The sequence below is a fragment of the Opisthocomus hoazin genome, chromosome 11 (genome assembly GCF_030867145.1).
Source record: "Opisthocomus hoazin isolate bOpiHoa1 chromosome 11, bOpiHoa1.hap1, whole genome shotgun sequence".
Classification (NCBI taxonomy): Eukaryota; Metazoa; Chordata; class Aves; order Opisthocomiformes; family Opisthocomidae; genus Opisthocomus; species Opisthocomus hoazin.
Genome location: NC_134424.1, coordinates 13,326,161 through 13,343,803, shown reverse-complemented (window position 1 = coordinate 13,343,803; position 17,643 = coordinate 13,326,161). Strand labels below are relative to the sequence as shown.

General features: G+C 39.0%; 1 protein-coding gene across 1 annotated transcript; it reads left to right on the top strand.

Moving 5' to 3' along the window:
- On the top strand, positions 1-17,184 carry RUVBL1 (RuvB like AAA ATPase 1). The gene is made up of 11 exons (XM_075432555.1): positions 1-213; positions 873-959; positions 1,426-1,558; positions 5,551-5,702; positions 7,014-7,103; positions 7,944-8,093; positions 9,507-9,570; positions 10,761-10,959; positions 12,939-13,041; positions 16,187-16,278; positions 16,590-17,184. Exons 1-11 carry the CDS (start codon positions 73-75, stop codon positions 16,747-16,749), a joined length of 1,371 nt encoding a protein of 456 aa, XP_075288670.1. The 5' UTR covers positions 1-72; the 3' UTR covers positions 16,750-17,184.
- The last annotated feature ends 459 nt before the right edge of the window (positions 17,185-17,643 follow it).

Below are 17,643 nucleotides of genomic sequence, written 5' to 3'. Positions count from 1 at the left end.
GCGCCGGGAGCCTTGGTAACGCGCGGGCCGCGTGTGGCGAGCGCGGGTGTTCGGGTCTGATTGTGCCTCACCATGAAGATCGAGGAGGTGAAAAGCACCTCGAAGACGCAGCGCATCGCCGCCCACAGCCACGTCAAGGGGCTGGGGCTGGACGAGAGCGGCACCGCCAAGTCGGCGGGGGCCGGGCTCGTGGGGCAGGAGAACGCGCGGGAGGTGAGCGAGGGGGGCGGCGGAGGCCTCGGGGGCCCCGGGGCCGGGCCCGATCTATGCGGGGTGTCCGGGAGAGCCCCGGTAGCGAGGGAAAGTCTCTGCCTGGGCTCTCCGTGCGCTCCGCCGCTGTGTGACAGGCGAGGGGGGTGGCCGAGGCTGTTCCTCACGCCGCTGCTTTTTGGCGGTAGCCGGCGGCGTGGGCAGGTGACCGTCTCCCGGGTTTGAGGCATTGAAGTTGGGGTTCCGAGGCAATGAAACCTACCAAAAGTCAGCAGAGCTGGTGCAGGTGGGAATCTGAGCTTCTGTTTCAGTCCGATGTCCGGCCCTGGGCAAATCCGTCGTTCTGAAAGCCAAAGATCGATTTCCTGCTTAATTTTTAAGCGTTTATGTGCTTGCGACTCCAGGGGGAGTAAAGGAGTCTGTACTCTTAGGCTGAGTTTCGTTGTCTGTGACATTTTTTTTATGTCTGTGTCGGATAAAATGATTATAGGAAGCAAGTTTTTCTGATTGTGCCTCCCTTTTTGTGTGCATGGAACTGAAATCAACTTTATTTTTAGTGGGCTCACAAAGCCTAATATTTCTAAACGCTTTTAGTGATATTGGAACAAAAGAGATTATAGCAATACTTGTGTTAAAAGTGTAAATAATTCTTTAACTTGTAGGCTTGTGGGGTTATAGTGGAACTAATCAAAAGCAAGAAGATGGCTGGCAGAGCTGTGCTGTTGGCAGGACCTCCTGGCACTGGCAAGGTATTATTTTTCTTTATTTGATATGAAATAAAGCGTTCCCAAATCTATTTGATTTGTTGTCAAAAGTATTTTAGGGTAGTGGTTACAGAGTTTTAGAAATTAATTTTTTATCAAAAGCCTAAATAGTTCTTGCTTTGTTTAGTTTTTTCTCTGTGCTATTTAAAGCTTGTTGCATTTGTATCAGATGTCAAATTCAAATGTCCAGTGTTGTTTCTTTAAGGTGTTTTGTAAGTCTTTGATAAAAGCTACTTTTTATGTGTCTAACTTGTTTTGCGGTTAGGGGGGTTGTTATATGTGAGAAATATGTGTCAGACAGAGCAGTCTTAATACGCAAGTGACAGTTGATATGTGGAAGATGATGTGGTGAGGGAAGTTAATTTTGTGCAGAAAGAATCCTTTGTTAACTCATAAAAATTAATGTGTGGGTTTTGGTTTGTTTTTCTTCCTTTTTTTTTTTTTTTGGAAGACTGCATTGGCCTTAGCTATTGCTCAGGAACTGGGAAGTAAAGTTCCCTTTTGTCCTATGGTTGGAAGTGAGGTCTATTCCACTGAGATCAAGAAAACAGAAGTTCTAATGGAAAACTTCCGACGTGCAATTGGTAAGTTTCAGAAAAACAGAAGAATTAAGTATTGACGTGATACTTATCTTGCTTTTTCCCAGTCATCTAAAAAGGAAAAACTTCAGTGGTCATGGTGGTTTTCAGATCATGGTATGTTCTTTTTTTCAGTGCTGGTCTTAATTTAGTGAATCTCTTCCCTGCTTAGTGGATTTATTAAGGTTTTCTGTTAATAAACTGCAGTTTAATTGTTGTCTTATGGTTTATTCTACTTCCCCAGAGTCTCCTGTCATCCGCCAGGTTCATCTCCTGGTTTTGCCTGCGACTCTGAATAACACTGAAAGAAAAAATTTTTTATTTTCTTACATTAGCAGAAATACTTGTAGACAGCAAAATGTTCTCTCCTTTCTTGTTTTAGTGATTTCATCCTACTAAGCAAACAGTCTTAATCAGGGACTCCCAAATAGCAATGTTAGCCTGACTTAGTGTTCCAGTGAGCACAAATACGCCAACAAAATAAATACTTTACCTTGATGTCTTCCTCACTTCTAGAGTGCTTTCAGAAACTTGATGTAAATTGGTTAAAGTTGCAACACAACCTCAATGAGTGTCTAGAATTTCTTGTATGCTCGCTGCTGACAGCTGATAAATGCAGTTAGAAGTGGTCCTTGTTTGTATGAGGATTGGCAAAAGTTAGCCTAACTGATTCTGGTACTGAACATATTAATAGTTAATTCTCCTGCTTTCTGTACCGTGTTTCACCTTGGACTTCATCTAAGTATTCAGTGACAGTAAAGAGAAGACGTCTCTCAGTTCTGCAATGAAACAAAAGTATTCCGTTGACTTTTATAAGAAAGCGACTCTCAGTAGTCTCTGGTCTTCTAGTTACCGTGAATCTGTCAGGGCCAGGGGGAGGGAAGCCAGAGACTCAGCAGTCTGCAAAATTTCCTTGATGTGATGAAGTTCCCTGTCAGAGTTTTGGAAACCTGAACCAACAGATGAAACTTATGCCATCTGTGTTGTCATTTCTAGAGACAGCAGTATTTTAACTCTCTGAAGTTTAACAGCCAGCTACATTGTTAGTTCCCTGCATTCCCTGAATGTCAATAGAGAGACACTTCTAAACAAATACTAGTGTTAATGAAAGATGGAACTTCTTTTATTCCTTTCTGTTGAATTCCATGTCACATTTTCATAACACAACCTTTATTGAATATTTTTGTCAGCGTAAAAAAAAAATCTCTGAAATATTTTAAAGGACTAGTAACCACCATTTCTTGTAACAGAACACTTTCTGATTGTCTTTACTTCTCAATTATGTTTTAGCTTCACTGCCTGGTAAATAAATAATTTACAAGGATATGTTTTTAAAAAAATTATTTTGTAATTATTTTGTATGCACAGTGCAGTGTCAGCTGTGACTGGGTGCAAGAGAAGCTTCAGCTCACATGTCGGTCGATACCTAAAGTATTCATTTAGGGTTTGTTTGGTTTGGTTTTTGGTTTGTGTTTGTTTTTGGGTGGTTTTTTTTTATGATTCCTTATTAGCAGGTTCTGTATATGCCATCTGTTGCTCATATTGTGCATTTTACTTTCAGGGGTTTACCCACCTCAGTTTATAAAAAGGATCAGGGATGCTAACATCAATTTTTTTACCTTTTTTTTTAAATTTTCTTGGAAACAGCAGAGTCTGACTGGTTTGGATCCATCATTGTATAAGGAAACAGGGGTAACTGAGTTTATAGAATTTTTATTGTTGGGACTCTTTTAATAACAGACTTCACTTTGTCTTGTGGCCACGTACTGTTTGGGGTATAGCAGAAAGTTTATAATGTGTAAGAAACATAAAAGAGTGTGAACTCAGAAGATGGACTTGTTGTATCGGTTAAAAAAACCCTTCAGTTCTTCAGCTGAGAGAGATTAATCCTGTATAGAGTTTATTAGCAGCTGGCAAGGATGATGACAGTAGCTAATGTTAGAGCTCAGTTGCAGTAAAAAATAACTGCTGGAATAGCCACTTAAATAGCATATCTGTTCTCTCTGTCTCCAAATTGTAACTGCCAGTAAATCAAACAAGCGCTATTTAACTTCATATAGCACTGTTGAACCAAAACATGAAATAGCCCACAATTGCCTTCTGAGACTTGTGCCTCTGATTTGTAAGCAGGAAATGTCTAAGTTAAAGAGCTCTTCTGAGAATGGAGTTTGTAGTTGATAGATGCAGATTCATTTGAAAACAAGGGATAGTGAGCAGCAAGTCCAAAGCATCAATTAGCTTTGTTCAGATCATGTTCATCTTTAAGTATTTTCTATAGATACATCTGTATGAGCACGTTAGTTTAAATCAGAGGCATGCTTTTGAAGCAAATCTCTAGGTTGTTCTTGCTGACTCAGCTTTGGTTCGTGTTGTGGAGCAGAGTCAGCATGTGAACTGGATTCTTTTCAGATGAAACGGAACTGGAAGATGTGCTTTAGCAGCATGCAAAATATACCCCAAACACAAATGGGCTTCCAGTTTTTCAAAGTAGAATAGAACTTGTTATGAAAGTTTAAAAGCAAAAAGGAAACACAAACCTGTGAATGTCCAGTTCTTGGCACCAGCTGTTTTACTGTGCAGATTCCCATACTGCTTCACATTCCTTGCATATGTAGCCTATGTGATGTCAGTTTCGTAACTCAAATGTTCATAAATTCTTTTTGTCTGATGTTTTGGCATATTTGAAAAATATTTTTTTTAAATTACTGAAATTATATAGAACTTTTAATGTAGTGCTAAATAACAGAAAGCAAACGTTTCTTACCAAGAAATTATCATGTTAACCGCAATTAACCCATTTCTCACATTTCAAATCCTTGTCTTAATTTGGGTCCAGTAGAGGGAGACAGACTCATATTTGTCAGTTTTTTGTATTTCCCTATCAGCAACTCAAGATTACTGGTGAAGTGTCTGATCTATTTCAAAGCAAAATGAAAAGTTACAGAACAAGGAAAGTTTTATAAAGTCCTAATAGCCTCAGACTAGGCAGGATGACTTCCTTATATCTTGTTACAGCCCATTCATTATTTTTGGTATGGCATGTGTGTCTCATAAAATACTTTATAGAGTCTCTTCAGATGTGGGTTCTTTGAACTTTTATGTAGTTAGAATGTCTGCATAATTGTAGTGGTGGTGGTGATGATAGTGGTTTTTCTTTGGAACAGTCTAACCGTAAAACTCTTCAGCTCTGTATTATTCATCAATTTAAAATAACTTAGTTAATTACAGTAGTTGTGACTAGAATAGAAGATACCCAGATACTGTGATGATTGCTCAACTGTCTGAAAACCAACAAAGTAAGGATGTGATTGTTGGCTATTTTGAAATAGTTTTAAATTTGTATTATAGCAGATTCTAAATTTTATCTAGCTCACCTTTTGCTATTAACTTGAAAAATATTCTAAATGATACATTAACCTTTTCTTAATTTTATGAGGTTCTAACACAATACCTGATAATTTGTTATTTTTAACTTGGTTGCTAGAAATTTAAAGTTTTTATGAAGTTACTTTTTTTCATCCTGTCTTTTTCCTTACTTTCAGGGCTTTTCTGATGTTATAAAAATTGTGTAAAACTCACTGTTTTGTGTCACTGATCTTTAGTTTCAGAAAATGAACTGTTTCTCTGACTTCAGTGTAGGGGATCAAATTAAGCAAATCACCTCTTTGGGGGAGAGACGAGAGAAAGGATACTGATGTTTGCTTCAAGAACTAATAATAATGGACAGAAAGAAAATAATTTCTTAGGGTTTAATAAACTACTTTGCAGGTCAGAACTTAGGCTGAACTTCCGCTCTGATGACACAGGATGAATATTCTCACTTAACATTGAAGAAGAGAACGATAATTGATCTTTCTACTTTTGAAAGGGAAAAATTACCATTAAATGTATTGTAGCCTAATAATATGTTACATTCTTGTGGCAGTAATGCAGCAGACTCCTGAGTGTATATGGCCGTTGATTTGTGTACTGAAACCATTCTAAACAATTTCTTGTAGGGTTGAGGATTAAAGAGACCAAGGAGGTTTATGAAGGAGAAGTCACAGAACTAACTCCATGTGAGACTGAAAATCCTATGGGGGGGTATGGCAAAACCATCAGCCACGTAATTATAGGGCTTAAAACTGCAAAGGGAACCAAACAGTTGAAGGTATGTATGGTAGAGTCTCAACAATTTCCATAAGTATTTCAGGTCTGCATCTTCCATTTTAGCACTTCTTATTTCCATTTCAAGTTCTTGATCCTCATCTCTGTAGAATGGGGATGCCAGGACGCTGTTTTCTTTTGGTAGACAACTTTATCCCGCTCCTGAGCGTGTATGTTTATCTGCTTTGTGCAGAATATTTAGATGTTAGTCTTGTCTCCCACTAATTGAAATCGGGGATAAACCCATTGCTTACTTAGCAGCCCCTGTTATTTTTCTGTTTGTCAACACACACTTCTATGTCTTCAATCCGTTAAAAGGAGAGTTTAAGCAGGAAGAGATCCTCATGCAGTTTTGCAGCATTAATAGTACCACACAAAAACGGGCTGAATTGGGAATCTGAACTACGATCTGTCTCAGTCCGTTATATGCTCACACTGACCGTGGCTATAAATTCATATTCATGATAACAAACGTACGAGAAAGGTCTTGTTTGGTTTTGTTTTTCTGATTCTCCACTGATTTTTTTTTTGAGGATGGTTTTGGGAAATCTTGCCTGCTTTGGTATAAATTGTTCTTTCTGTCATATCCCTTCTTTCTACATGCAGAGGTATACTCTAGTGAATGTTTGATTTGAACTGGAAATGGAGCTGGTATGTTGCCAGCTCAGACCCACTTTCTCTTTGTTTTCTTGTACAAGTCTTTGTCCATGTTGTTCAATTTCCCTGTCAGTTAGAGTACTAGAGAAGTGAAAGCTGTCTCTCTTGTTAAGTATCATCTTGCATTTGTCCACTCTGAAAATACGAAAATGCAGAGCAAAAGTGAATAAACATGTACTGAGGGAAACAAAAGCACCTAACGAATTCCACATCCATTCTCCCTCACGCAGTTCCGCAGAGGAAAGACTCAAGAAATCAAGTAGCATAATTCAATGCTGTAGTCAGATTTTTTATAAAAGTTTTGCTAGAAAGCCAGAGAAGTGCTGCTTCCTAGATACAAATATATTGTCACATTACAGAAAGGCATATTTTGTGATAGTAACTGGTATCATTATCATTGTGTTTCGGCACTTACCATCACTTCCTTCAGATAGCAGATTTTTTTCGTAAGAAAGTAAATTTTGTGCATCTTCTTTCACATTTATTTTCTGTCACTAGTCCAAGTGTTACAGCTTTATAAAATCCTAGAGGAATTGTTGGGGGGAGTTGCAGTTTAATTTTGTTTAGTGGGAGTGAGCTTTAGACTAAATTTCTTTTCCTTGATTATCATAACAATATGGAACTGTTTTGACCGACTGTGATGTTTGCTTGTCTCCAGCTGGACCCAAGCATATTTGAAAGCTTGCAGAAGGAGCGAGTGGAAACTGGTGATGTTATTTATATTGAAGCAAACAGTGGAGCCGTCAAGGTAAAAGAAAAGTTCTGCACTTGTATGCAGGTGTATGTATTCTTGCAGACCTTTCTCTGCTGTTTTCAGAAGGCTCTCCAATTTATTAACATTAACTGACATGAAATGGTTACATGGAAGTTTAAAGAGTCCAGTGTTTTCCTTATCTGGAGAGAAAATTCTCTGTTGCACTGAAAGAACGTGGTCACCTGGTTCACAACTAAGGTCGTCTGGCAAGGAAGCTATCACTGATGCTGTCTGGATGAGTTTTCCTTTCTGTAAGATCAAGACATCTTTAAGCGAAGAGGGGAAAAACCAAGCAACTTTAGTCATTTTCAGGCTGACATGTGCAGTGTATTTAATCTTTCTTTTATCGGTCTGGTATTTTCTCCACAAGATATATACATGTAGAAGGGAATACTGCATTAGTTAGCATTCTTTTCATATCTGATTTAGAAAGTAGTGTACAGTGATACTTGCTGTTTAATGGATGAGCATAATATTTTGTATCATATAATAAATCACCCACCTACAAAGGAGTCTTGAACAGTTCTCCCAATCTCTAGTTAATCTGCTGGATTTGTCCTTTAGCAAGAATTGCATACGGTTAGAAGAAGGGGAGAGAGGAGTGTAATATTCTTACCACTGAAAATAGCAGGTGTTTTTCAACAGAGTTGTTGAGCTTTGATCAGTAGATAGCATATGCCTGTTGCTAAGCAGGGAGTGGGATGTCTGAATTGTCAGCCGAAGCTTGTCAGGACTGGAATTGTGAACTAAGCCCTTTATCAAGTTCATGTCACTCAAGGTTTTGGCACTGAAACTAATTCTATACCTGGGTTGCTCTTCTTCCCTTTTTCTCAGAGGCAAGGCAGGTGTGATATCTATGCTACGGAATTTGACCTTGAAGCGGAAGAGTATGTTCCCTTGCCAAAGGGTGATGTGCACAAGAAAAAGGAAATTATTCAGGATGTCACCCTGCATGACTTGGATGTGGCCAATGCTCGACCTCAGGTATCTTATTCCACAGATTAAGTCTTTACAGAAGAATTGTTTGACATATATGTGATGGTTATTAGAATAATCAAGGAGATGTGGAAAGCTTTGAGCTGTCCTAAATCACCCTCAAAGATTCCATTATAGGAAAAGCAGTAGGTGTTACTCTTTGAAGGCCAATCTACCTCTCCTCCCTGGAGGGAGGTCATGCGGCAGCTGGCTACCCCAGTGGCCCTGCCATACAGGTTAAAGAGGCAGTTGCTAGGTTAGGATTCATGGAATATTTATCAGAGTACATCTCCTAACACTACAGAGAACGGCCTTACAGCCACAGCAGAGCTTCCACATGGATTTTTGACACCTTCACAGTTAATGTGTAATCTAGACCTAGCTCTCCCGTTCCTTCCACCACTGTGCCCATCCCCTGCGGTAAAAGAGCAGCGTGGGCTGCTCCTCTTGATCAGGAAAAGAGGTTGTTACTTTCTTTCCAGAAGGAAAGTTGGCTACAGATGTGAGGTAGCAGCAAACAGATCCACATCATTTTATGTATCAAAAGTTCTGAATAGAGATTACTTTATTCTGCTCTGTGTTTGTGGTTTTCTGGCCATGAAATGGAAACTGCAAGCACTATCGTAAAAGGTCAGTAAGTATTTTTGACTGCTACGGATTCTGTTGATGTCTTTCCTTCCTTTAGAAATGTTTCATAACCTCTTGTTAAGGTTCCTTGTGACTTCCAGTAGAACTCTGAACATATTGCAGCAAAAAAACTGCAAGTAGGAGAATTACTCCTTGCTGTATCTTAATATAAACCCGGTATTGAGGAATTTCCATCTATGTCATAAATAAAAGCCATGAACAATACAATACTTCTGTTTAAAGGCTGGCATCCCTACAGTATGATACTACAAGCCCTTAACCTGTTCCATTCATTTGGTTAATGGTTGCACTTGATCTTCAAGGTCTCCTCCAACCTAAACGATTCTATGATTTCAAAATAAACATCCTTTTTTCCAACAAAATCATTTACATGATAAAAATCAAGGTGTTCAAACCTTAAAACTCAGCATAATTGTTCCTGCGTTTACAGGTTGAACACCTACTGTGCACACAGGCACTCCAGGTCTCTGTGTTCCCTGATGATGTTAGTCCTTATGAGCTTCTCTGTGACAATTTTTTTTTAAAGATGATATCTTATTTTGGCTTTTTATGCTCTCCAAATGAACGAGGCTAAAGAAAGGGTGAGGAGGTAACTGATGATGTTTAGAGTACTGTAGCAGTGACATGACCTAACCTTTGACAGATTATCAACCACTGCTGATATAAAGTTAACTGCAAGAAACAACTTCTTTAACCAATTCCCCATTTATAAAATTCTGAAGGCATGGGTTCACTACAAGACCTCACAGCTGATCTGTAACTTTCTTTTCGTAGGGTGGGCAAGACATCCTTTCTATGATGGGACAATTGATGAAGCCTAAGAAAACTGAAATTACTGGTATGAATCCTGCATGGTATTTTTAGACCAACATAACCTGTATGTTTGCCAGTTAGGAAAGAATTAAAAATTGGGTTATTCATGCAGTACCTCTAAACGAATGCTGATGTAATACTTATTCAGATTTCAAAAAGCAGTAATACAGCTGCTAGAATTGCAACGGCGGGTAACAGTACAACATGTTATTGGTTCACACATACAGTGATAAAATATATACTGTACTCTGCACTTATCTTCCTGGGGAGAAAGAGGTTAGAATGCTAGTGCCATCCCCCTTTCTCAAAACACTCCTCCCAGAGAGTGTGAGGTTCACACTTTGACAGAGAGCTAAACTGAACAATTACAAAAAAAAAATAATCTAAAAAACATCATTAGGATGCATGCTTATGTGAAGAAACCATACTGAATTTCAGTGGAATAATAAAATGGCTTCTAAAAACTCTATCCTTGGTTTGGTTTAGACACCTCAGTAGCAGCTGTCTGTTGACTTGGTGCTCTAACTGCAGTGCTGCTCTTCCTACCTACAGAACATTTGAGAAAAAAAGATCTACAGAAAGATCTGTTCTCCTTTTTTGCTTTGAAAGAAATGATGCTTCAGTAAGTGACTATCTAAATTTAGATCAAAATCTGTTTCAATACCTAACTCGAATGGCGGTCTTTTGAAGTATTTCATCTGTTCCAGAGGTCACTTTTTGCTTAGTCTGATGTCAGATTTATCAGTGTAACATCTTGCATAGCTTTGAGATCCGTATGTTCACAGAAATTTATATAGCCTTTTTTTTTTTTTGGTAAACACAACTTCTTTGCTGAAATACAGTAGCGATATGTTATTCTTTCAGTGATGTTGTTTTCAGCCATGCTTGGAAACTTTCGTGTTTTAAACTGAGGTTTGACTGACTTCCCCCACACCAAACTCCCCAAATCCACAAAAATCATAGTTTTTCACAAGCCATGTGAGGGGACAGACTACCCCAGTTAAGTGCGAGAAGTTAATTTTAGAAATATTTTGTTGCACACGTCTCCCCAGTACAGGACTGATTGCCACAGAATTTTAGCGTCACAGATTTTCACTGTGGCGGTAAGATACCACACCATGAAAAAACCTCAAGGTGAATTTTACTTGCTTTCAGCCTTTCATACAGGCCTATAGTTCACTAGCAGAACAACTAACAGTTTCTTTTTGTTCTCAGACAAACTTCGAGGAGAGATAAATAAGGTGGTAAATAAATATATCGATCAAGGCATCGCAGAGCTAGTCCCAGGTGTACTCTTTGTGGATGAGGTTCACATGCTGGATATTGAATGTTTCACATACCTGCATCGAGCACTGGAATCTTCTATTGCCCCCATTGTCATCTTTGCTTCCAATCGAGGAAACTGTGTTATCAGGTATGATGTCTAAACTTGAATTTTCCAGTTTGCATTGGTCCATAAACGTTGGAATTAGCTGTTTCAGTAGAGTTATAATCTTTGAAGGCTTTTGTGTCTGACACTGACACCTGTGATAATCCCCTGCATGGGTTGCCAGCTGCATCAGTGCTCAAAAACTGCTCCTGAGCTTCATGATGTGACAACCATTTAATGCCAGGCTGACTGAGTTAAAGCAGAATGGAATTCTTCCTTTTATTTCCACTGACACATCCTGCTTTCTCTAACAGCTTCTGAATTGTCTTACTTCCTGGGTGATCTGTAACAATTATCTTTCTCATTGGATACCTCAACACATCTGTTGCTTGCACATTAGGGACATCAAAAGCACCAGGGCTACAAACTTCTGATATAGTTTCCTGCTTCTTCTGGATTACTGTGGTGTTTGCTATCCTCATTGCAACAGGCTTAAGCTTCCTGTTCTTACTCTTAAAGCATGTCACATTTCACCCTCTCCCTACCCTTCATTATTTCCTACTGTGTTGGTCTGGCTTCTTGTTATTCTTTGGTCTTGCCAACTAACTTGTTTTTCATCTCTGCTCCAGTTCGTGCCTCTGCTTCAATATTTTGCAGCCACACAATGCATTCTTCACATGTTCAGTTAAAGTGCTCTCCTCTTTCAAATTCTCCCTTAAGTTCTATTGCTAATTTGTGGTCTAGGTCTAATTATGTCTAAACAAGCTGTCATTAGCAATGATTGCTACTCTTTAAATTGATTTAGTTCAGCTGTGTAACCAGCTATTCCTTTCCCTCTTAGTGGCTCATTTGGTATTAATCTTTCTCTGTTTGCATTGCTTAGAAGTGAAGGTGATAAGCCCTTCGAAAATGCTCAAGGTGGACATTGCAGCGCTCTCTTTGCAAAGGCGTAACAAGGCTGTCTTGTAAAAGTAGAGCAAATAGAGATCTGTCAGTACGGATTCACTGCAGATCTTGGTATGAAAAAACTTGGAGAAAGGAAGATTTCCACACAATAGTTCTATCTAACATTGGTAAATTAAGTCCTTCAAAGCAAGGTCTTAACTGTGCGCTACTATTTCAGCTAGTTCGAAATGCTCCGATTTGTTTGATGATGGATCTTAAAAGGGTTAGGGAAAAAGTGATTGTATAGGATAGTTGATTCTGTAACCTCGTAAGAGACGGAATCACTTCAGAAGAGACAACACCATCTACTCTTGAGTACAGCAGATGACTGAAGGGCATTTTGATTCATTCCAAAGGAGGACCAAAGCTGCAGTGCCCAAATACTGCTACTGAGCTAGGGAACGTAGTTCTCTAGCAGCACTTTACTGTTTTTTCCTGCAATCTCTATAGATCTTGTGAAATCTGGGTATCTTTCACTCTCGACTTCACAGCAAATCGTGGTGGTCTTGGAAAACCAAGAGTAGATGTGTCTTCAGCCTTTGCTGTTGGGTGTTGTGTGTCAAACAAATAAAATGGTTGGGGGTCTAGATCCCACTTCATGCACAGACCTCCTCAAGTTGCTGGATTGCAAGCATGGAATGTTAAACACTGCCGTATTCACTGAAGGGACTAGGGGATGTATTGAGCAGAGTAATGGCTTGCTCGGCAAGAGGGGGTGTTGCCAAATGGCTGTGCTGATACTGCTGAACAGCTTAGCAAGAATGATTTGTTGCTTGCTGGAAGATACCTTGGAACGTTAGATAAGACTATTGTAAGACACAATGCAGGAAAGCACCACCTCTACTATTTTTGAGTGGCGTGTTCAGGAGCTCCAGAAATAGTATTTGTTTCCCTCAGGTGGTCCAGTATGAACTTCAGACTGGAATGTTTCCTGTCTCTGTCTGGGGAGTGTGTCTCTGTGGGAAGACACAAGAATAGTAAACTAGAAGATGTGTCGTCGCTTATTACTGATTTTAGTCAGAGCAGTGTACTGAACACAGAATAGGAGCTGATTTCTTTCTGTTTGGTTTCTCCTTTAGAGGCACAGAGGATGTAGTGTCTCCTCATGGAATACCTCTGGACCTGCTGGATAGAGTAATGATTATCCGAACTATGCTGTATACACCCCAAGAAATGAAGCAGGTACGCACAGCATTTTAAGAGAACGTGTAAAACATCCCCAGAGTTCTAGTCTATTGGGGTGACTGCTATGTTTCTGCATATTCTGTTACTGTAGAGCTGTTTGACTCTTTGTGGTCACCAGGGTTTGTGCCAGAAAGCTTACCACTTTCTAAGTGTGTGCTGCTTTGGTAACCATTTATAATAAGCTGGTTAAAATTCTGCATGCAATTTCTCAGTCTGATTTCCACCCACTGATGAGTTGTATTGGTAAGCATATCTAGAGCTGAAAGTGACATCTCGCTCGCATGAAATAGCATGAATTGTTACCTGACCTTATGTCTTGCACAGGTAACGCTTTCCATAGAGTTTGCAAGTTCCAGCAGTTAGTGCTTTTTCAGTTGGTGTGAGGTGAAGCGTCACATTTTGGGACCTTTGGTCCCAGACCTCAGGCTGTTCCTCCACGTAAGAGGTGAGAGAGACTGAGGAACGCAGCTTTGTGCACTGCATTTTTGCCTCTGTGCCTATACTACAGTTTAAACCTACTAAGGCTCTCTCCTGAAACTGGGAGGATTTTCATGCTTCTAGTCAAATTTGGAAATGTAAGCACAGTAAGTGTTGCAGAGATATGCTCTTCTGAATGCCTGAAACTTTTCCTGTGGGGCCATCACAATTGTATTATGTATCGATTATAATGCTTGGGTGCCATTATGATGCATCGTGTCAAAGATCCCCCTCATTAGCGTCTCAATGCTGTGAAGTAACACAATGCAGAAGACATTACGGTTTATCATGTCAATTCTTTGTATTATTTAAGAGATAGTGTCAATGGAGGAGAGCATTGTCACGAGATAATAGTCTCCTGCTGCTGGATAAGTGCCAAGGTGAAGCCGAGGCATTTATCGAATATAAACGTAGAGGCAAAGCTTCATTTCACTTGGTTTGAGGAGCTTTTCACATAGGGCTGTCATGAGCCATTCTCAGGATGATTTTTTTATACCTAAAAGGACACTTTAAAACATTGTGATACAGATTACAGTAGAAGCAGCCCGGTGATATAATAATATGATAATGTTTGTCTGTATACAAAACAAATTTTGAAGTGTGACTTTTACTCAGTCTGGAGATGTTAAAGACTGTTGTCTGGACTTCTCTGTACTGTATGTGAATTTTGTGTAGTTAGGGTAGTAGGAGTACATATTCTGAGCTACCTTTTGTTAAGGTTGCTGTGTATAATACCTGCTGTATTATCATGCAGATAATACATTCTTAAAGAGCTCGTTTCTGAACTGTTGATTTTTCAGAAGAGCTAGGTAAGTGCTGCAATTTCCACTCTCCCGAGGGCTGAGGGAAAGGAAGTGTTTACAATAGCGTTTCCTAAAGCTAGAAATAGAGTCAAGACATAATGTCCCATAAATCATGTTCCCATAGTCAGATAATCTCATCTTCCCTTGAATTAGGGTTTTGGAATTACTTCTTTTGGGAGGAGAGGAACAGCTATTACGCTTAACTTTAGTTTCGAACTAAATAGGATTGGAGGGGCTTTAAAAATAAGACATCCATAAATTTGTTTATGTTTGCTCCTATTTTTCTTTCATGCTAGGAAGAAGTTTTCACTGCTTATGTTTCTGTGTGAGACTGTTTGCCTTGGGCTTTCACAATCGATTTATCAGCACAAGAATTGTCCACATATCTACTGAAAGTTTGTTCATAACCAGTTCAAAATATTTCTCTTTGTGTTGATGAAGTAGAAATCCCATTGTGTAGAACTGCTCTGAGAACAAGACCCAGAGTTAACTTAGTGCAACCAGAATAGGAAAAAAATCACTTTTACACATATTCTGGTCAGGTATTGTTGTAATCAGACTGTTTTGCATATGTGCCTGCTGTTAGATAGTAGAGGTTATAACTGAGACTTTTTGTTCCTAATGTATTTTACCTGATAAACACTCCTTTTCCTATTTCAGAGCAGCCTGCTTATTTATGTACTTGCTGGGTTAATGGCTTGGGCCACGATCCTTCAGTAACCTTCTACCAAGCTGCTAGATAAAAAGTTATTTCAAAAAAGGTTGTTAAAGATGTGGCCTTTAAGATACCTTGTTTCTAGCAGGCAAAGAATAAAGTGGCAGTATTTGAATGAAGGGAAGGTGATGTTCAGGTGATCTAAAAGCTAGAAAAAATATTCAGTCTGAAATTGCAATTTGCAGCAGCATTGCCAATATTCAGTATTAATATCTTAGCACAACTCCCTGCTGTTTCAAGCCCCTCTCTTTTACTCTGTTCCCTACCCTGACTCCCCTAGCGCATTTTTATGGCTTTAATTTAAACGAGTGCTTCTTGATATCTTGTTTACAAAGCTGCCAAAGTGAAAAATACCTGTATTATATGAGGCTTGCAGTTCCAGAGTTATCTCAGCACTACAACACAACATCATTATCCAGTCTGCCCCTTATCACTCAGCTGGTAATACAGACTACCAAGAGACTTGTGCCACTTTTGTTACAGCTTTATATGCTCAGGCTTATTGGTGATATCTTGCTCTCCAACTTTGTAAAGATCTTCAAACTGGTACAAGCCTGAGACTGTTCTTGAAAGATTAGATTCTTCGTAGTGATTTTTTTTTCTTCTTGCAGGAATAGGTGAATCATAGAAAGTAACTTTTTGATTTATTTTACTATCTTCTTGTCAATTGAATAAAAAGTGTGTTGCGAGCTGCTAAGGAAAGGGCATAGCTTTCCGTAGGGCTTTTTGGAGGCCTCCACTGTATAGTGGCAATGATACGCTGCAAGATTTAGTAACTGGGGTAGCTGTTCACAAGACTCCAGCTGTCACTTCCTGCATACTTTTTCTGTTTTCTTGTGTAAGTTCTCACATTCTGCTCCTTATTAGTACCAACACTTTGCTAACCATGTAGAATTATCATGAAGGGTTAGTAGTCCAGATGTGTTACTTTACCTGCCTTTTGCGATAATCAGTTTTTTAACATTATATTTACCTCTTCAATGACTTAGAATCCTACAAATTCAGGTTTAGTGGTGACACCAGGCTAGCTCTCCACACCATTAGTATGTCTCATCTCTAAGCTGACAGAGTGTCCGGGCACTAAGCTAAGTAGTTTAGGATGCTAATTGTTTTGGCTGGTACCTCACTTACTCATTTGTCCCGACAGATCATAAAACTTCGTGCTCAGACAGAAGGAATTAATATTAGTGAAGAAGCTCTAAACCATTTAGGGGAAATCGGTACCAAGACAACCTTAAGGTAAGTTGAACACAGTTGGCTTTTCTCTGAAGTATGACTGGGTCTGAAACCACTGTGGGATAACTCACTCTTGGAAGTGAGACAACCCTCTCCCGTACAATTATGTGGTCTATTAAAAGCAGTGCTAACAGTAAAAAAGTGCTAATCCTCCTCTTTCCTCCTTTCAGGAATGTATGGGCTGGAGCGTCTTGCAGACTTTTTAGACTGTGATAGAGCTGTGTGTTTCCTAACAAATCTCCCACCCCTGCACATACTCAGTTCACTGGGATGTGCTGAATTGTAATTATTCATCCATCTCTGTTCAATCACAGGTATGCTGTGCAGTTACTGACCCCAGCTAACCTGCTCGCCAAGATTAATGGGAAAGACAGCATTGAGAAAGAGCATATTGAAGAAATAAATGAACTTTTCTACGATGCCAAATCCTCAGCAAAAATCTTGGCTGATCAACAGGAGAAGTACATGAAATGAAGAGCTTATCATGTTAGATGCTTTGAAGTGGCTTTAATCCTTGCCCAGGGCTGGTTTAATTATTGAATGAGAAACGTTGATGGTTTGTCTCTTTTGGGACTGAGAAATATTTAAAAGTTGGACTGCTTTGTCAGGCCAGAATTAACTATCAAGTGTTCCTATTTCATTATCAACAATAAGATGCTCCATCTATGTCGTCTGTGTAACATCTTAGTCTCCCTTTTATGAGTATATATGTGAAATGAATAGTTCCTGACCCATGAGTTTTGTCTTTAGATTTCATTACAGAAGAGCTCTAACTGAAGCTGATGCTTAAGAACAGTCTATTTTCTTTATGAATGTTGTTTTAAAATAGTTTCCTTTTACAGATGAGTACTTTTTTTTTTTGAGTCAAAGTTTGTCTGAAGTGCTTTATAATAAAATATTTCAAGAATATTGGAAGCTTGCATGTGTTTGCCCTGGGTGTTGACCTGCCTAAAGAACCAGTCAAAATAAGTTGGAATTAACAAAGCCAAATGTGAGTAAAATGGATTGGCAACACAAAAATAGATCTACTGCAAAGAAAGGAAATAGTAATGGGACATTTTAAAGTGTTTACTCTTTAGTAGGTCTTGCTTTTTATTTCCTGAAGAATTCTTTGGAGAATGCAGAAATACATAATAGTAATTATCTCAGCCATATTTGAAGTCTTTCTTCCAGAGTAATTTATCCTTTCTTGTGTTTTCTTAAAGCAGATTAAATAAAAATTGCTTTCCATCATGGTTAGCTATTTTTTCCACTATGTTCTGTCCCCACTTTCTTGATCACCCAGGATCAGAAAAAAATTGCAAACTAAAAAAATGTATAAATATTTGTACATAAAAATGAAAGTTAGCAGAACAATAGTGAAAAGAA